The following is a 19,363-nucleotide window of genomic DNA, read 5'->3' on the forward strand; positions in this document are numbered from 1 at the left end:
CGTCGGATTCACGAGAAGATGTGTTTTACACAGCTTTTGTTGTTTTGCGGCGAGAGGGGGTTGAATGGCAGGCGATGGATAGATATAAGAGATGAGGGAGTTCCGTGGTTGAGAGGTGAATTCTTCTTGTACGTGAGGATCTTCATCATACAGTCTGGAAATACCTACTTCCTCTCATTCGTCTCTTTGAAGCTGGCTGGAAATTCTCGCAAACTCCTATCGATACTACACTTACACTCACACGCGCACCCATACAAACTTCAAAAGTAGTCATGGCCTCGGACGAGATCGTGTGGCAATACACCCCCTTCTTCCCTCTCGCGGTCATCGCTTCAATCCTCTACGGCATCATATTTCTCCATCTCTTCTATCTAACCGTCATCCGTTACCGCGCGTGGTTCTTCCTCGCCGTGGTCGTCGGCGCGGCCGTTGAGGTCGCAGCTTACTCCGTGAGATGTTACTCCGTCAAAAACCAGACACAAGTTGTAAGCTGCAGCTGTCTTTTTCCCCTCCCCGGTCCATCTTTATTAAGGGAGCATCATGAGGGAAGAAGTAGACAACAGACTAACAAAGCCCAGACCCCCTTCGTCCTAACCCTAACCTGGACGGTCCTCGCACCCGTACTGGTCGCTGCCGGAAACTATTTGCTCATCGGCCGCCTCATCCGAGCCGTTCTTCCTCCGTCTCACCATACCGTCTTTAAGCTTCCCGCGCGATTTCTGACGCGGCTGTATGTCTCGTGCGATATCCTGTCCTTCTTCGTGCAGGGTGGCGGGTCCGGCGTCGCGAGCTCCGACAACTGGACCGGCAACACAGGGAGAATCGGCACTTACATCCTCATCGGTGGACTGAGCTTTCAGGCCTTTGCTTTCGGGACGTACCTATGTGTCCTCGTCAGGTTTCACGTGCTGGCGCGGCGGATGGAGGTCGAGGATGCTCCGGCAGGGTGGAGGTTGGTGTTGAAGGGTGTTTACACCAGTAGTTCCCTTATCATGGTGAGTCCTATTTTTACGAAATCCCGGGAAGTAATGTGATAGGTTCGCTCGCTAATATTTTGATTGTAAATGTAGCTTCGCTCGATCTACAGAGTCGCCGAGTTCTCTGAGGGCACCGACGGCTACGCCTTCCGCCACGAATGGCTTTTCTGGGTTTTCGAGACGTTGCCGATGCTGATTGCCATCGGCGTGTTCTGCGTCTGGCACCCGAGCAAGTATCTCGGTAGTAATGGGGCGAAGATCAAGTCGCCCAAGAAACACAAGGATCTCGAGATGCGGAAGACGTCCAGGCGATTTGGGAAGGGCTCTCGCGGAGAAAATGCCGTATAAGCAAAATGTTCTTAGGTCGACAATCTCGTTGGTGAGGCGGGAAAGGTGATCTTTGGGGGTTCTATGAGAACCGGCAGGGTAGAGTATGGAGGTGTGGAGAGAGGAATAGATGTGAGACAATGGCGTTAGGAAATTAGAGTAGTGAATTTGCGGTACGCCCAAGACAATATTTATTTTGTTCGGATCTTTGCATACTCAACTACGACCTCGAAACTTGTAGCTTTCACCCTTACTCCCCATCGAGAGAATTCCTTGTTAAACAACCCAAGATACCAATTGCAAACCAGGTCATTGGTTAAAAAAGGAGACGAATCATGTTGAAAATCAGTCTTGAAGCTTTCAGTAAGACGCGCGACAGAGACAGTAGCGAGAAATAAATAGCACCGGTGGCGTTGAAGTGACTGACAAAGTCTGCCATCTCGACCCTTCTGGTTAATGCTGGCGGGATCAATCGACGGTGGCCGTCTGCCAGGCAAGCATCTTTGATACTCGAATCACATCCAAGCATTGGAAAACCGCGTGAGTCTGGTGTCTAGTATCCTCAGCCGAAGCAATCTCCGATCCATCGACCGCATCTTGACGACAGCCTGCTAAGGACCGAAATCTAACCGATGCATCCAAGGGCTCAAACTCGCGTGAGCAACGCCCAAGTGATAGTCAACGCAAACCCCCAGCCCTACGCCGCTGAGAACAGGTCTAAGGAACCACCCACGTCTCCAACCCACGTCTGACTCTCCGCCACTCTAAAGCCGGCGTCTTCCTTGTCCACAGCTTTCCTCGCGAACTCCAGGGGCCACCTCATATACCGCCGCAGATTTCCCGGCAAGCCTCTTGCGATCTTCTCGAGCCAGCTCAAAGTAACCCGCTCTCTAAGCCGAGCATCCCGGTCCCCTTCGATGCGGTAACCCACCATTCCGATGACGTAGGCCAGGAGGAAGAAGTGCGCGAGGAGGAGCTGGGCCGTGTGGTTATCTGGCGAGGTGAAATGGACGAATTCCTGGTGGCTCATTGTAGCAAAGCGGTTGTAAATCGCCGTGAACGTGGGATATGCTGTGGCCGCAGGTAAGCTGGGTTTTCACTTACAAGAGACTCATCACGCTCGGTCTAGAAGGCAAGAGGCAGTTACAAAAAGAAAAAAAAATGAAGAAAAGAATTACTTACCATCTTCAGACTCTGCTAATGTAAGCTGGATCACCCTCCGAATTTCGGCCAGATACTCAACCTCCAACACACTCCCGCACAAAGGAGCGAGAGCGGCGAGGTTCTCAATGAACCCAACCAGCACTCCCAACCGAGCGTCGCCTTGCACGGAACCCAGGCCCTCCGAAGAACCGTTGGTGCTCAGCTGCTGTTTGAAGTTGTATACGTGTTCCTCTCTCGAGAACGTCCGGAACGCCGAGTCCTCAAAGCTGGGCATCGCTTTCATTGCGACAACGTGGCCTGGTCCATGGTCAGTCGAGCGAGATAGAAACCAGTAAAGCAACGGGGCTCTCGACACTGTCACTTACACCCCCGAACCATGGATATGAAGTCATACATGCCCTCCGGCATGTAAGAAGCCTGGAAAGTGAGCGCCATCATCGCAGCAAACGCCGCGTCCCCGTCTACCTTGGACAGCCCCGGGCTCGACAGCCTCGCGTTCAGAGCCTGGATGGCCTTGACCCTGTGGCCGAGCGCTTGGCTAGATGATGCCGCGCCTGTAGTCGCGCTGCAGAGTTCAAGATGAGAGGCGCCGAGACCGAGCATGGCGTGGAGGAGGAAGTCGTACTGTCAGCAGCGCCCATCATTAGTCCACAGCACGCGGGGGTGGGGGAGTCCAACTGTGCGATAATCAGGACACACTCACATCGTGTGCCATCCTCGCGGCACCCCTCCATATCTCCTCACCCCCGATAGGCAGAGGCGGTATGGCGTCGAGGAGGAAGTGCTGAAGAAATCTCATGTCCCCGGCCCCAAACACCACGCCGGTTCCAGCGTTCTGCAGCGCATGTCTCGGGTTCCCCAGCGACACGCCCAAGCCGACGCTCGCTTCGTCTATCTCGACCCCTCCTCCATGATTCCACGAGTGCCAGTAGTCCTCCTCTGGAACAACCCTTGGAGTGGTGGACAAGGAAGACGAGGACGATGATGACAGAGACGATTGCCGAGCCTCGGTGTCTCTCACCGACAAAGCCCGCTTCTCAGGCCCAGTCCACTCGCACACGATCCCCATCCTCCTGCAGCCCTCGCACTCGGGCCTCACCTCCGAGCATTTAACTTTGCGGCGCTTGCACCCGATGCACCCATTCCGGGACTTTGTGTGTCCTTTACGCGGAATCGGACGACGCCTGGGGAGCGGGGTACCCCCGGCGGCGGCGGCGGCGAGCCGGTACCCTACAACGGGCCCAGCCGAAGAAGCCAGGGATCCTCCGGCCCCAGATGCTCCGCTCTCCATCCGTGTCCGAAAATACACTTACAACCCAACCCTTTTCCAAATCGGAGTCGATGGATAACGGGGGAAAGCGGCCAAGAAAGAAAAAAGAGGTGACTGGTAGACTGTTGTCAAAATTAGGCTGTCCAAACATCCAAACTCCGAAACCCGGAAGACCATGATCCTTTGGGATGAAAGCCATGGGACGAAGAAAACAAACTTGATACGTCAGTTCGCCCTGCTTACTGCTGACGTCCCCCTCGGGCCGCGCAGCAGCCGGTGGCTTGGGCGGATGAATACGCCTACCTATAGGATCAAATGTTGGTGGTTTTATGCAAACATAACGGGAGGGGGGTAATGTAATGGGACGGGCCAAAATCTCACCGACTATGCCCGCGTCAATCCTTTGCGTGTCTCGACGCAACTCAAGCATCCCTCCCCCCTCCCTTATTCCAATACCTGTTTGTTCCTAATCCGGACAAATGAGCTTGTCTCAAGCTGTTCACCAAGCCTCAGGCCTGCTAGGTGATCGACGCTAATTACACCGAGATTAGCGTATCGTGTTGCCTGCGAATCATTACAAGCTTTTGGGAAGCCACATTGAGAAAATGCCATTGGGTAACTGGAGATTGCATCAATCTATAGGTATGAACAAAAAATAACCGTTTGTCTTATTGCATGATAGGAAAAAGAACTCGACGAGAAAAGAAAAAAGCGTTTTGCGGTGTGTATTCATTAGTAGTCTGGTTTTACACAAAAGAAGAAAAGCTACAGATACATGGCCAGTAGTATCGTCCATTTGTTTTTCTGGGCAGGGCTGCTGGAAACGGGTCGGATCGCTGGGGGTTCCTGATTATACACTAATCCACATCTAAGCCTTCTCTAGAGGGTGTCGCAGATTCTTTTCCAGTTTACAGGTGCATGATTAAGGAGTGTCAGTATACGGTGAAGGTGGTGGGTGCTGCTGGGCTTGCAGGTGTGTCTGTTCCGTCGCCTCAGGAGACGGAGGCAAATCATCTGTATCCACAAAGGCTGCCGCCGTGGCCGCCGCCACACGGAGGTCGCTGCGTGCCGAAAACCGTCGAACCGATCGTGATGAGCAGTCAGAGTACCTTCTCATGGAGTTTCTGTTTCCAGATTCGGAGGCTCTCCTTTCCGGTGTCGCCGGTGCCGTGGCGGAGGACATGACGGGCTCCTCTTTTGAGCTAGACGGGACGGCAGCACCGTCTTCCCTGAGCGTCATGGCCGACCATCGCTCCGCGTGAGCGTTGGGGGTGCTTGGCTTCAGAAGGAACGAACGCCTCTCGACAGGGGGGCTAGGAGGCTCTCTCAGAGGGAATGGGCTGTCAACGAGCATCGCCTTCGCGGCAGCCTTTTCTTCAGTGTATCTGGATGACGAAGATGAGGCGACGGCTTCCAGAGGCTCAGACTCGTCAATGTTTTCAAAAGTAGGCGATGCCTTTGCAACGTATCCTGAACCACGCTTCTCATTGGGGTCTCGGATCGGTCCGGGTTCCTTGAGTGTCATTGCTGAAGACCATCGCTCGCTACCTCGTTTCTTGTTAAGGCCGGTCTTTTCGTTAAAGGGCTCGTCAGCACCTCCATCTCTCAGGGTCATAGCAGAAGACCACCGCTCGGTGTTTTGCCTGAAGCTTGGTGGGATCATAGGAACAGGTTCGATGTTATCGTCCACGATGCGCTTGGCAGCGGTTTTTTCGCTGGAAGACGATCCTGCAATAGAGGCGTTGTGGCTGGCTGTTTTCTTGAGTTCATTTTCCTTTCCGGGCACGTCCTTGTCGCTGGCGGACTCGCCCTCGAGTCTCAATGTCAAATACGTAACGCCAGAGGGGTAGTAACCCTCTTCGATAGCCCGGGTGAGGTCGTAACGGGCTTGGTCGCTGATGGATCTAGTGAGGCGTAGCGTCTTGACGTTCTCTCCGTCGAGTGTCTCATCCCAAGTCTTCTGGAACATGAGCGCGATCTCATTGATGAGCAGGAGAATGTAACAGGCAGCGAGAACAGCCAGGTCCTGAGTTTGGTGGGTTGTCGGGTAGTCTGTATTTACCCGCCTAGCCTGTGGGCTGGTCTGGCCGGCCTTTTGCACAGTGATGATCTTGATGATGGTCACGGCCACACTCATGATCCAGAAAATAATGTTGGCCGGCTGCCAGTTGCGAATGCGGCCTTTGGCGCCCCGTGTTGCCTGCATAACGGCGGAGACAGCGCAACCTACAAAAATAAATGGCAGCAGACCGACGCCAAAGCCAATTTGTGCTAGCCTTCCAATCTCCATAGCCTCCATGAGAAAGACGACCAGAATGGTAAAGTAGTAGAATGACAGCTGGGCGTGTCTCTGCCATTCTTGCCTGACTTCATATCGTTTGATCTTGTCGACAATGAGGACGGGCACGACAAAGTGGAATAGAGCGAATGTAATGGTGAGACGAATCCATGCCGGTAAAGGTATGATGATAGAATCGAAGAAGCACGATGACGGCAAAGGGCCAAATTTCGAATGGGCCGTCTAGGTGAAAACATTAGCCATGTCACTTAATGATGCCGGCCAAGCGAGGCAGGACAAGCAAGCAGGCAAAAAATGCAACTTACCACGCCTTCGGGGCGAATTCCACACAGCCCCGACATGATTGCTTCAACTCGAGTGACAGACTCGTTGTTTGAAGCCAGTCAGAAGTTCTAGATCAACGGGGAAAAGGGCAAGAATTCATCTTGAGAGGACAGCTGCGACACAACTCTATCTTAATACCATCAATGCCGTGCCGACAGCAGGTCAGACGTGCGCCCACTTGGTGTGTCTTTGGGCATCTTTAGGCGGCCCATGTGGTGCTGGCGGGCTGGGACAATGGAACATGAAAGACATAAACATACGGTGCTGGCTGGGCTCTGATGTGGCTCTGGACTCTACGCTCGGGGCTTGCGGACAGGGGCGTTTCAATGTTGTGACAGTGGTGACGATGAGTATATTTCGAGAGCTGTGCTCATGATCGAGCGGTAGTGTAGTCCTGCATTGGCGACGGTGATTGGTCACTAGTGAGAGACATGCTGCGGGCTGGAGTAGCTGTCCGATGGGGGAAGTCCATTCTAGAAATGCGGTGGCCGTAAGCCGCGGAGGTCAACATAATACTGGCGGGCGCCCGACAGCGCCGCCCGGAAGGAGTTCGTAAAGTGTGGCAGGTCTGTGTATCTACAAAAAGGATGAGGCTAACACACGGCCCCTTGCCCTTAGGGGCGTGTACGAGGAGTGCCGAGCGTTGGTCATGTAGCCCAAGAGTATAAACCGTTAGCCCGGAGTAGATCCCGTCTAGCCCCAAGACGGCGGCGGACGCTGGGGAGACGTGCCAGATGTGTTTATCAAAGCTGGTGATCCGGGACACGTGTGTGTGTATGTGCGTTTGTGCGGCGACTGAGTCTAGCGTCTTGCTTCCCAGCCCTTCCAAGGTTCAGGCTGTTGCATGCACGTACGATACACCCACACTCGGGTTGGAGTTCCTGGATGGATCTCTGACTGAGAGACAAACACTGTTTACCCCTTGGCCGGATCGATCGATCAACTAGGACGATCGCTCGGCCTCCTGAAGGGGCGGGGGGTGGTGAATTCGAAGATTGCGATGGGTCAATTGTTGCTATAAATTGCCAGATGACCGGCTGCCACACGATGAACTCTCACCGCGTTACCGTCCTCCTAGAGGACGTTTGACCTGAGCCGCGTCATGGTCTACCACTTGGCTTCTATGTGTTCCTCTGATCACCTCTGCAATGGCATTTGTATAGCATTGCATCGTATCGTACCGTAAGATTTGTTATTGTTTTGATATGCCTAAAGATGCAGTCGTTGCTGACAACCTAGCCAAAACACAACTTGAGATACAATTCGGATGTTTGAACTTTGACAGCTTTGAGATTGGGCGGTTCTTGAGTGGCCGTAGGCCATAGCTTCTTGACCAGCACAGGGAACAATCTTGTAGGCTGACAGCCAGCAGAGCGTGATTCAAGTGCACGATTCGGCTCGGGAGGATTGCAAGAAGTGATCCGTATCACGAAACGTATCGGGTGTTGTCGGACAACGTGGGAATAACCTCAAGTGCGTTGACTTGGGTGTGGTGCGATAAACCTTGTATGAGGTTCGGGCGGTCCGTTGAAGGGATTGAATGAATGAAAACTCTATTGTTACGAATTTGGACAGCGCCCGAAGAACAGCAAAGTTGTGATATCAAGTGGCGGCGACGCAGGGGTCATAAAACAGGGTTTATTGAGAAGTGGAGAGATGAGATACGAATGAATTATTGCCCCAAGAGGGCCTCTTTTTTTTTTTTCCCCTTCCTTTCTATCGCAGTGGCCTCGGCTGTCGGTGGTCGACCGTTGCATGTGCTGGCAGAAAAGGACCGTTTTTTGCACGTGAGGGTTCTAAGATGGGCGATTCAAAAAGGTGTACCGAGCACCACTCGGTAAGCGGCGTGGGTTAGCAAGGCAGGATTGAGACATTTGAGGCCGCGTTTCCGTGGAGCGGTCGGGGGTGCCGGGGTTCCTTTGGTAGTGGAATGTGGTGGTTCTGATGCGAAAAGAGTCAAGAATGTGCAGGACACAATTAAACAATGTCCGTTTGGATATTGAGGTGTGGATCGGAATTCTTTGATGGGGGGAATCTGCTGTTGGATGGAATCGGCCCCCTGCCTCGACCCCTTGCTTGTAGGTTAAGTATGCCGAGTCGAGGCGGCTGTCATGTGCATGCCTTGTCGTGCCAGGGGTCATTATCAAAGCTAACAGAGAGAGTAAGAAAAAAAACCGAGGTATGCATTGTTGAGGGTGTGTTGGGGGTTGTAGGAATGTGTGTTTAGACTGGTTGCCAGATACATAGTAGAATTGGTTGTCAAGTCAGCTTTGTTGAGGGGGAAGGAACACTTTACTTCTTACTTCCTATTGACTGAACTGGCAAGCAAGCAGGGTCACTTGTCGCAATTGTTTTTTAACTAGTCTGTGATAGGTACCTTGGTCGATCTTGCATCGTCTTGGCTGCTCCTTCTTCAAGGAAAGATAATTGCCAAGGTCAAGCTCAGCCCCCAGGCCCTCCTCAAGCCTTCCAAGCCTCCCCCTCTTTTTATCCGCACGCTAGTGCTTGTCTCGGGGGGCCTGGTGCTGACTAGATGCAGCATTTTGGTCCACAAAGGGAGCGATTCCAGTGGAAGCTTAGAGCTCCCCTCCTCCTACCTCCCACCTTTTCCACACATATTTCAGCTTGCCTAGTACTACGTAGCAGCACCGACCGCAGGGGCAACAGAGCACATGCTGTGTGGTCTCGTGTGTCTGGCCGGCGGCCGAGGTAAAGAAGGGGGCAACTGTACCCTATAACGAATGGGTTGTCTGGGCTTTCTGGGCAGAGCAGTAGACATCGTCAAATATGGGAAATGTTGCCTAGGTCAGTGGAAGTTAGGATCATGGGCTGTGATGACCCTGTGAGCTTGTGCCGCAAGGGTACGTGTCGCCGAGTCTTCATCAACTTGCCACCTGACCATTACCAAGAGATTTTGGGTCATTCGTTGTGGTCGAGACGGGCTTGACCAGCCATGACAAAACACCGTCCGTCCGTCCGTCGCTTCCGTAATTATGTTATGCTGTGTGTGTATGTGTAGTGTTTTATTTTGGCAGACTTGTCATCAGCTTGGAGGTTGACGTGTTACGTCGTCAACTGGCTCAGCTTGCAGCTGCAGCCAAGGCAACCTGGACCTTGCACATACTTGCTGTGTGGTAGAGCTGGGTGATGGGTGTATACTTCCCGACCTAGTGGTTTCGTTATCTTCTGTCACTAAACCAACATGTACCGTCCACCCTTTTTTTTTTTTTTGTCCTTTGCTGTGAACCTCACTTGCATGGGAGCTTCCCTCTAGCGCCCCAGTATTCTCCGTCTTACCGAGTGAGTGATTGGACAGGAGTGGACCATGAGGGGAAGAAGGCGAGATGTCAAGGTCAAGGGTGGTAAGAGGCTCTGAGGGGAAGCATCAAAGATACGTATTCGGCGGGATGAGCCAGCTGCTAGTACAACCTACGGCTGCAAAGCGTTTACAGTATCCGTATTCCGCGGACAGTTTGGCTAATTCATCACTATCTACTACTTTGGTAGGTATGGAAAAAAGGGCCCACGTACCGGCCACCGTGGGCGGATCTCCCTTCCCCCCCTGCCTGCCACTGGATACCTTTCCCTACCTTTCCACACCAAGGGCCCATCGCAACTGTGACGCAATTAAAGTCCCGTCGCCCTTTTTTTCGCAACACCTCTCTAACTTTACACTTCCTGCCCGCACAAAACCAGCGTCCATCAGCTTCGTGAGCACAGGCAACGACGACCACGATCACAAACCGCGACAAGTATCCCTCTTGTAAGCCTCAACAATAGCTTCAGTGGCGTCCAGAACTTGATCCCAACTCCATTGCTCCCTGTCGTGTGTCCTGCGTCCACCCTTACCAACCTCACCAGCCTCGACCACGCAGGAACTGCCGTCTTACCCCCCCAAAGAAGACCTCACTCCTCGCATCTGCTCTCTACTCTTTCCGGCCCCTCCGGCGTCTTATCTTTTTACCACAAGCAGTTGTAACATCTTTCACCATTCCTTCCATTACCGCCGCCGCATTTGTCGTCTTCGTTGCCGTTCTCCTCGGCCTATTCCTCGTCAAGTCTTCTACTCCGTCGACAAAAACCCCCACAATCGCCAATATGACGTGGCAAGGTATCGGGCCGCTGTATATGGCGCGCAAACCTCCCTTCACCATTGAGGCGCCTGGCTATGAGCGTGTCCCGGGCGAAACCATTCCGCGCCGTCATTGGAAGGCCAAGGATGGTCTCCGTACCCAACCTCATCCCGACATCCATATCATGTACGACATCGTGAAGCGTAGCGCTCGCATCTACCCCAATGAACCGGCTGTCGGTACTCGGAGTCTCGTGAAATTACACAAGGAGAAGAAAAAGGTCCCTAAGAACGTCGATGGTGAAGTCAGGGAGGTTGAGAGGGAGTGGCAGTACTTTGAGCTGTCCAAATACTCTTTCATGACCTACGCCGAGTTCCACACCTATATCCTGCAGCTTGCCTCAGGTCTGCGAAAGCTTGGTTTGGGCAAAGGCAGCAAGCTCCACCTTTTTGCTACTACTTCGTACGTCTGAGCACCTCCAGAATAAGCCCATTGTCAGGACGAAGCTAACCAACCACTGGGGACTTAGCGCGAACTGGATGGCCCTTGCCCACGCATGCGGCTCGCAGTCTATGTCCATTGTTACCGCCTATGACACTCTCGGCGCCAGCGGTGTTGAGCACTCCCTGATTCAGTCTGAAGCCGATGCCATGTACCTCGACCCTCACTTGCTCAAGACCGCGAGTGAACCTCTGAAGAAAGCCCACAACGTTAAATTCGTCATTTACAATGATAACTGCATTTTCACCGAGGGCTCAGAGCTTGATACGTTCAGGAAGACGAACCCAGATGTCAAGCTCGTCAGTGTTGAGGAGGTGCGCCAGCTGGGCGAGGACAACCCCGTTGATCCCGTAGAGGCAAAGCCCGAAGATCTCTACTGTATCATGTACACATCTGGTTCGACCGGTACGCCTAAAGGTGTCCCAATGTCCCACGCCAGCATGGTTGCTGCGAGTAAGTTGCCAGCCCCCTCTCCTATTGCAATGAGTGACCTGAAGCTAATTCTGGTTCTTGCGCCAAGTTACGGGTCTTTTCCATGGCGTCGAGGATGCTGTTACCAGCAGTGAGTACGTGCTGGCATATCTGCCTCTGGCTCACATCTTCGAGCTCGTTGTGGAGAACGTAGCCCTCTTCATTGGTGCCACCCTCGGCTACGGAAACCCAAGAACCTTGTCCGACAACTCAATGAAGAACTGTGCTGGCGACATGCGCGAGTTCGGCCCCAGTGTCCTTGTCGGTGTGCCCCAGGTTTATGAGACGGTCAGGAAGGGCATCATTGCCAAGGTTAACAGCTCTGGCCCTCTCATCAAAAACCTGTTTTGGGCCGTCTTCAACTACAAGAGCTTTATGGTCAAGCATGGCCTGCCTGGTGCTGGTAGCGTTTTTGATTCCATCGTCTTCGGGAAGGTGCGCGAGCTCACAGGCGGTCGTCTTCGCTTTATCCTGAACGGTGCGAGCGGCATTGCAGACGGAACCAAGCACTTCCTTTCCATGACTGTCGCACCTATGCTGACGGGCTATGGTCTGACCGAGACAGCCGCCAACGGCGCCCTCGGCGATCCTCTCGCATATACTCCCAACGCCATTGGCCCCCCGCCTCCGGCCGTCGAGGTTAAGCTTGTCTCCATCCCAGATCTGAACTACTCCACCGACTCGAACCCCCCTCAGGGTGAGATCTACATCAAGGGCCCCGCGGTGCTTAAGGAGTACTACAAGAACCCCGAGGAGACTGAGAAGGCCATCACTAAGGATGGCTGGTTCAAGACGGGAGATATTGGCGAGTTCAACTCTGATGGTGCCCTCAACGTCATTGACCGCGTCAAGAACCTCGTTAAGATGCAGGGTGGCGAGTACATTGCCCTGGAGAAGCTTGAGTCCGTCTACCGCGGCAGCCAGTTCGTGCAGAACATCATGATCTATGGTGACGGCGAGCACTCGCGTGCCATTGCCGTCATCGCCCCTAACGAGAAGGTTCTTACGGAGGAGGCGCAGAAGCTGGGCGTTGATCAGCACGACATGCACACGAACAGGAAGGTCGTTGATGCCGTCCTCAAGGATCTCGTTAGCGCTGGCCGCAAAGCCGGCTTGTCCGGCCTTGAGATCATTGCCGGCGTTGTCCTTGTCGAGGAGGAATGGACTCCTGATAGTGTAAGTTCACCCTGTTATCAATATACACACAACAATGGCCATGCTAATACATATTCAAGGGCCTCGTCACTGCTACTCAGAAGCTCAACAGAAGAGTGATTAAGGACAAGTACAAGCAGCGCATGGAGGCTGCGTTCCCCAAGAACTAAGCGTTTTCTCGGTGTTGTGGCTACATGCTCACTTTACACTTTACACCTGTTCGATTGGAGTAAACGGCGGTTGTGAACGTCTGTAAGGATGGGGTGGGATTAGGATACGGGGGGAAGGCGAATCCATTGATAGCCTGTTTTGATATTTGTGACATGTGTAACTAGTACTACCCCTACCCATTTATTTGCTTATGGAATGAATCGGATAAGCGAGGAATAATATTATTGCTTTTTTGCCTGTCTGTTCATACCTTTGGGGTATTTCAGTTGTTATCCACCCAGTTATGTCCAACATTGCATTGAATTTCACGTGCCATCACGGACTCGACTACCAATGAGAACGAGCTTGCATAGAACGGACGGCCGAAGTCCTTGGGTACTTACGACGACCCCGTTCGATTTCTCCAGATGAAGAAACACCTTGTGAGGGGACATCTGTAAGTTGGGGGGCTGTCAGGGAAGGTTATGTAGAGGGAAACATGACTCTCTCTCCCACGGACAATTCGACAAACCATCACATCACAATCCACAAATTTGCGCAGCACGTTTCAAGGCGACAGAGCACATGTGTCATCAATCCGGTATTTATCGCATTTTGGTGTATATAATGTGGCAGTTTGATCACCTAATCCGACTGACTTGTGGTCGTTAGGCAATTCCTCCTAATGAAAGAGCAGCCTACGCTACGCTACTTAAACATCCCTCTCGGTTGGATCAACCAATCAATTATGAAGGTTCTCGGTTGGTTCTTGGAATGATGTACCACGCCCCCTGGCGTACGAGGTCCATTTCCAGGCCTCTAGTCGCGGGACACTCTGGAGTCGAGGCCCTCCTGAACGGCAGCCAAGATCAAGTCCTTGGCCTTCTCGACGCCTTCGGCGGTACCAACAACTTCGATGGCATCCTCCTTATCGTCGTTGCGGGGGACGTTGATCTTGCAGCCGCTCTGCTTGCGGATGGAGTTGACCTTGCTTCCACCCTGGCCAATGACGAAGCGGTAGGTCTTAGGGTCGGGCAGAACCAAGTAACCAGTGTGGGTGTTCTTGCGCGCCTGCTCAATCGCCGCGGCAATGGCAGCCTTGGCCTTCTCGATGTTCTCGGGAGAGCCGCGCAGGACCCAAGGGATTTCGCCGTCTTCACCAGCAGCAGTGTCAACAACCTTCCAGGAGTGGGCATCCGCATTGGCTTCAGGCTCGTCAGTGATCAACGGCAGAGCGCCGCCGTTGCTGCGGCTGGCGCCGCTAGGCTTGGGAGGCAGAGCGGTACCAGCATGATCAACAGACACTTGGTGGTTGTTGCGCAGCTGGCGGAAGAACTGGCCGTTGTTGGAGATGGAGTGGTGCAGACCACGGGGCACCTGCAGAGTCTCGCCCTCTTGCTCCTTGACAAGCGAAGCGATGTGCTCCTTAGCCTTCTCCACGTTCTCCGGACGACCGGTAATCTTGACACCGGTCTTGCCGTCTCCCTGGCGGGGAATGTCGATGGAGACATTGAGCTGGGACTCAAGCTGACGCTTAGCCTCTCCACCGCGGCCGATAAGGGATCTGTGCTTCTCGGTGGGGACATCCAGAACCTCGGTGACTTGGTTCTCCTTCTCCGCGACGATCTCTTCGATTCTTGCAACGATCTTGTTGACAACATCAGAGCGGCCCTCGATCTTGATCGTGTTACCGTCAGCTTCCTGCTTGGGGAACTGGATAGTGCGTGCGAGCTCGCGGCGGTCGTCAGAGCCGCCAGCCTTAACGACAATGTCACGAAGGTTGGAACCTATCACACGTCAGTAACTAGAAAATACCGTGAGCCGTCAGAGTTCTTACCTCCAGCACCAATGAGAGACTTGTGGTGCTTCTTATCAACCTCAATGGTCTTCACAACAGTGTCATTGAAGATATCTCTCTTCTCCTCAAGAGCCTTCTTGGCAGCCGCAACCTGGGACTTCGTGCCCTTGATCTGAATTTCAACAGTCTCGGCATCACGTCCGCTGGGAATGTCAATCTTGGCGCCAGTGGCCTGGCGAAGCTCATCCAAAGCAGCACCACCCTGGCCAATGATGGAAGGAACCTGCTTCTGCTGGACAGAGACAGTTGCGGTGAAAGAGTTGTCCTTGAGGTACTGAAGGAGAGACAAGATCTCGTCACGAGCCTCGTCCGCTCCCTTCTTGGGACCACGAACGATAACCTCGTCGGGGGCCTGCTGGCGCTTAGGCTTTCCAGCATCGCTGGCAGCGTCATTGTCCTCCTCGTCCTTGGAGCTCTTGCCAGAGCGCGGGAAGAAAATCAAAACCTTGTACTTGGTCTGCAGGCGGTTGGTGACGCTTCCTCCAGCACCGATAAGTTCTCTGTGGAACTTGGGGTCGACCTTGAGAATGTGGGTAACCTCATCAGCAAGAGTGCGGCCCAAAGAGCTGATGTGAGCCTTGGCGGCCTCGGCCTTGGCCTTCGGGCCCTTCAGTTCAACCTTGCCATCTTGAACTTGGATTTCAACATCGAAACGCTCGCGAAGCTCCTTGATGTTCGAGCCTCCCTTTCCAATGAGGTGGTTGGCAAACTTCTGAGGGAACTCAAAGGACATGGTAAAGCCGCGCTCCTTCTCATCCTCCTTCTCCTGCTCGACGAAGGCAATGACCTTGGCCTCAAGGTTCTTGACGGCAGAGGCAGGGCCACGAAGAGTGACGACGGTGCCAACAGAAGAGACGCGAATCGGGATCTGGTCATCAGCCCGGTTCGCCTGCTCCTTCTTGATGAAGCGGCGAAGACGCTCGTGGAACCTACGGGAGTTAGTCCTTGCATGCCAGTGCGTCGAATGTCTAGCGATACTTACTTCTGAGGCACATCAATAGAAGCGGAGGCAATCTGCTCCTGCTTGTTAATGATGTCCACAATCTGCTTACGGGCATCCTCCAAGCTCTGCTGGAAGGCACGGATCTCATCCTGGGATGGGCGGCCGGTCTTGATCTGAGGCTTGGGCTCGGGGGCAGAAGGGCCCTCGAAGACCAGGAGAACAGGAGCATTGGGCTCACCAGTCTCAGGGAGAACAACATGAACACCATGGTTGTCCCTCATACGGGGGCTGACATCCTTGGTAAGGTACTGATGGTAAAAGGGGTCAACAGGAACAGGAACAATTCTGGCGGGGGGGATGGCGTGAACAAGCTTCTCGATGGCCGACTGGGCCTGGAGAACACTCTTGCCATCACGCGCGTACAGCTCGTAAGGAGAGGCACCGTTGGGGCCGAAAGGAGTGTTGATGTGGGTGTTGTGAGCTCTCTCGATCTCATCAAACAAGTCACGATGTCTCAAGAAACGAGTGACGTTGCGAGCGTGGTTGGAATCACCACCAGGGGCGTTCTTGTGGAAACGGCCAATGTCAAAGGTAGAGAACTGCATGTTCATCGCTCTGTCCATGGCAGTCTCGACACCCTTGCTGATCTGGGACGCAGGGCCAATGACGGTGACCGAGTCATCATCCTCATCAGTGGGCAGCAGGATAGTGCAACCAGTCTGGTTGAAGAACTCATCGAGGGTCTCACCACGGCGGCCAGCAATGAACTGATGACGGCCCTTTTGAAGACTGAACTGGTCAACAGCCAGCTGGCTCTGCAGCTCCTGGACGCGGCGTTCAATCTCTGCACGAGCAGCCTGAACAGCAGCACGGTCACCCGCCAGCTGAATGTGGTGGTCTCCGGCAGGGACAAACACGGGACGCTCGCCGTCGTTCACGGGGATGTTACGACCGCGGGGAGCCCAGATCTGGTGAGGAGGGACACGGACCTGAACACCATCATTCTCGTAGCGGCTAACGTGGCTGTTGCTGGGTCCGGCAATGAAGGGGAAAAACTCGGACGGAATGCCACGCAGCTTGGTGTTGACATTGGCGGCACGCTCGCCAGCAATCTTCATGATCTGATCTCTGGCAGAGGCAGCAGACAGGGCGTTACCCTCGACAAGGACGTCGATGGTGGAGTCATCATCCTCGTCAACGGGAGCACCGTCCTCCACCTTGGGCAGTTGGACACGAGCTCCAGACTTCTCCTGGATTGCCTTAATGGTAGAGCCGCCCTTTCCGATGATGTGGGAACGAGCAGACTGGGGAATCGGGACCTTGATGGTAGTCTGTAAAGGCACAAAGTCAGTAATTCGTTCATGAGGCGAAAAGCCCGGGGTTTCTAGCTGACCTTGGTGCCGATCTGCTGGATAAGGTCCTTCAGAGCCTGCTGGGCAACATCCTGGGGGCCAGTGGCGTCGAACTTGAGACGGCCATTGGTAGCGGTAGACAAGGTAATGTTGGCGCGCGACTTGCGGTTGATGTCCTTCATGATATCCGGGATAGGGCGCTTCAGCTGGTTGCGGGGAAGGATGAACTGGGGCTCCAGCACAACCGTCTCCACGTTGCGACCCGGAATCGACATTGAGGGGGGGCCGTTCTTGGGAGTCGCGGCACCTGAAGCAGGAGTGGAGGAGCGAGAGAGACCGTTGGCAGGAGTAGAGACGTTGCTCTTGGCTCCCCAGATAGGGGCGACGTTGGGGCTACCCTTGGGCTTGGAGGCACCAAGCTCGGGGAAGAGCTCATGAGACTGGGTGTCGAGCTTCGAGCCAGAGGACGCTTTCTGCTTTCCGGCAGCCTTGGTCGACATAGGCTCGGCCCAGGAGGCAGAATCGCCGGCGTTGCCCTTCAAGGGGAGGTCCTCATCAGGGACTTCCTCAACGGTGGGGTGATGATCGGCATGAGTCTGGAGGAGCTTCTGGGCAGCTGAAGCCTCAGAGCCGTTGGCGACCGTAGAATCCGTAGAGGCCATTGTAGTTCGTGGTAGTTAACGTCGTCGTCGATGGATTGCGATGGTGGGAATGATATGGGTGATTTCGGTATAACTGAAAAGGGGGCGGCGATACCAAGTTAGCTGAGCTCATGATGACGGGCGTCGAAAAGCAATGGCCAAAGGTGGAGGGGATTATTTGGAGGCACTCACAACTGACGATATATACGGCAGTTAGGAAAGACCAGTAGAATCAGACTTCCGATTAAAGAAGGCCGAAGCGTGAGAAACCGTTGAGCAGCAGATAACCGAGGAGAATTGACTTGTTGCTGGCTTAGAACATTGTGACCCCGACCGGCAACAATGAACAAATCCAGTTGAGGTAGAATCAGGAGGGGAGGCTATGCAGAATGCAGAATCCAACCAATTGATGGTTAGAGGAGAGGGGAAGTAGAAGAGCGAAATGGACTCGAAGCTCGGATCGGCTAAAGGGTGAGGTGGAAGTTTCTCGACTCCACGATGCTGTTCAATTGGGGATGGAATTTCTGGCCCCCCGGCAGGGATCCTTCTTCCAGAAAGGTTCCGCCTGCCCATGATGCTCTCCACTTTATGATACCCCACCCTTAGCCTCAGCCACAACCTAATTTGTTAAGGCGTTGTAAGCGGTCCAGCAAGCATTGGAGCTGGAAAGACTAGGCCATTCCAACCGCACTCATTGGACGACTTCGGATTGGAGCTCCGGATCACGTGGGGTTCGGCTTGACTCAAGCTACCGTCTTCTACCCACTTGGTTTCCCTGGCCTCCGATGACCTTGAAGCTCTTGCCGGCCGGGATTCGGGGCCGGGGCCGATAAAGACCGAGATTCAAGGGCCCGTTCGCCGGAGGTTTATGTGTGAAGGATGCAAAAGATGCCTCTCTATATGACTGCAGCTTTGAGCTGGCGAATATTCACTGACCGCACAACTTTCACGGCCTACTATTCGAATGGCCATATCATCACAGACATGGATGCTTCTTATGTGTCGTGCAGCAATTGAAGATTGAACTGTGTGTCTTATTAGAATACTACCTGAGCATCTGTTCACTTATCCCCTGCAATGACACTTTGATGTACTGTACATATCAAACTAATGTCCAAATGCGTCTTTCAACCATAATGCAACATAAACCCGGCAAAGCGTGCCTCAAAACACTACAGCCACAACCTAGAGACTTTCAAATAGCAAATGCAATAAACTAATTGTGTGTGTTTTTTTCTGGCCCTTGTTATCGTACTACAAGGCTAATATGATGTCTCGGGCCTTCTTGTTGTATTGTTCCTTGATTGCACGAGCCGTTCCCAGCTGAGTTCTCGAGGTGGCAGAAACTGACGTGGAATTCACCAATAAACGCTCGCTGTTGTAAGCGCCAAAGCTCATGTAACCTTCTCAAGCTCATTTCCTCACGTTGCACACGAAGTCAGACAACTAGCTAGGGGGCTACTCCTTATACGATACCGGAACATGATTGATGTGGCCACCCGAGGGTCCTCGCCTAACTTAAGAAAAAGAAAAGAAAAAGTCAAGTTAGATGTCCCTCGGGGAAAGAGGAAGGAAGGTATGGTGGCTTGTAACAAGTCTGCAAGAACTTGCGCATTTACCCGAACGTAAGTCATGTAGAACTGCTCGCTTGAGGGTGGTAGTAATAGTTTTCAACCGAATAACATCATTCACATTCAGTCTGACGTTTTAATCTCGCCGAAGCCATGGGCAGCTTGTGTGTTGAACACAGCCAGAACCATGAATTTGCCCTAAGCACGGAGGTGGCACAAGCCGTTTTACACATAGTTACGTGAACGTATGAAACTACAAGCCATTGTAAAATTCGAGTGGTCACTAC

General features: G+C 53.3%; 5 protein-coding genes across 5 annotated transcripts; 2 read left to right on the forward strand and 3 right to left on the reverse strand.

The window, feature by feature from the left end:
• Positions 1 to 272: 272 nt before the first annotated feature.
• CTRU02_204499 (RTA1 domain containing protein (7-aminocholesterol resistance protein)) lies at positions 273 to 1,325 on the forward strand (the record flags this gene model as incomplete). Its single annotated transcript, XM_036720972.1, has 3 exons — positions 273 to 485; positions 579 to 995; positions 1,071 to 1,325. The coding sequence occupies 3 exons, from the start codon at positions 273 to 275 to the stop codon at positions 1,323 to 1,325; spliced, it is 885 nt and encodes a 294-aa protein (XP_036586956.1).
• A 676-nt stretch (positions 1,326 to 2,001) lies between these two features.
• Positions 2,002 to 3,537, reverse strand: CTRU02_204500 (C6 zinc finger domain-containing protein; the record flags this gene model as incomplete). Its single annotated transcript, XM_036720973.2, has 4 exons — positions 2,002 to 2,375; positions 2,487 to 2,765; positions 2,834 to 3,092; positions 3,172 to 3,537. The coding sequence occupies 4 exons, from the start codon at positions 3,535 to 3,537 to the stop codon at positions 2,002 to 2,004; spliced, it is 1,278 nt and encodes a 425-aa protein (XP_036586957.2).
• Positions 3,538 to 4,660: 1,123 nt separating this feature from the next.
• Positions 4,661 to 6,378, reverse strand: CTRU02_204501 (uncharacterized protein; the record flags this gene model as incomplete). Its single annotated transcript, XM_036720974.1, has 2 exons — positions 4,661 to 6,259; positions 6,343 to 6,378. 2 exons carry the CDS (start codon positions 6,376 to 6,378, stop codon positions 4,661 to 4,663), a joined length of 1,635 nt encoding a protein of 544 aa, XP_036586958.1.
• Positions 6,379 to 9,870: 3,492 nt separating this feature from the next.
• CTRU02_204502 (amp-binding enzyme) lies at positions 9,871 to 12,731 on the forward strand (the record flags this gene model as incomplete). The annotated part of the gene is made up of 5 exons (XM_036720975.2): positions 9,871 to 10,081; positions 10,332 to 10,896; positions 10,964 to 11,388; positions 11,456 to 12,582; positions 12,642 to 12,731. The coding sequence occupies 5 exons, from the start codon at positions 9,871 to 9,873 to the stop codon at positions 12,729 to 12,731; spliced, it is 2,418 nt and encodes an 805-aa protein (XP_036586959.2).
• A 799-nt stretch (positions 12,732 to 13,530) lies between these two features.
• CTRU02_204503 (RNA binding effector protein Scp160 (KH domain-containing protein)) lies at positions 13,531 to 17,526 on the reverse strand (the record flags this gene model as incomplete). The annotated part of the gene is made up of 4 exons (XM_036720976.1): positions 13,531 to 14,498; positions 14,549 to 15,498; positions 15,552 to 16,843; positions 16,906 to 17,526. 4 exons carry the CDS (start codon positions 17,524 to 17,526, stop codon positions 13,531 to 13,533), a joined length of 3,831 nt encoding a protein of 1,276 aa, XP_036586960.1.
• Positions 17,527 to 19,363: the final 1,837 nt, after the last annotated feature.

The sequence above is a fragment of the Colletotrichum truncatum genome (assembly GCF_014235925.2).
Source record: "Colletotrichum truncatum strain CMES1059 chromosome Unknown Contig_0002, whole genome shotgun sequence".
NCBI classification, from domain to species: Eukaryota; Fungi; Ascomycota; class Sordariomycetes; order Glomerellales; family Glomerellaceae; genus Colletotrichum; species Colletotrichum truncatum.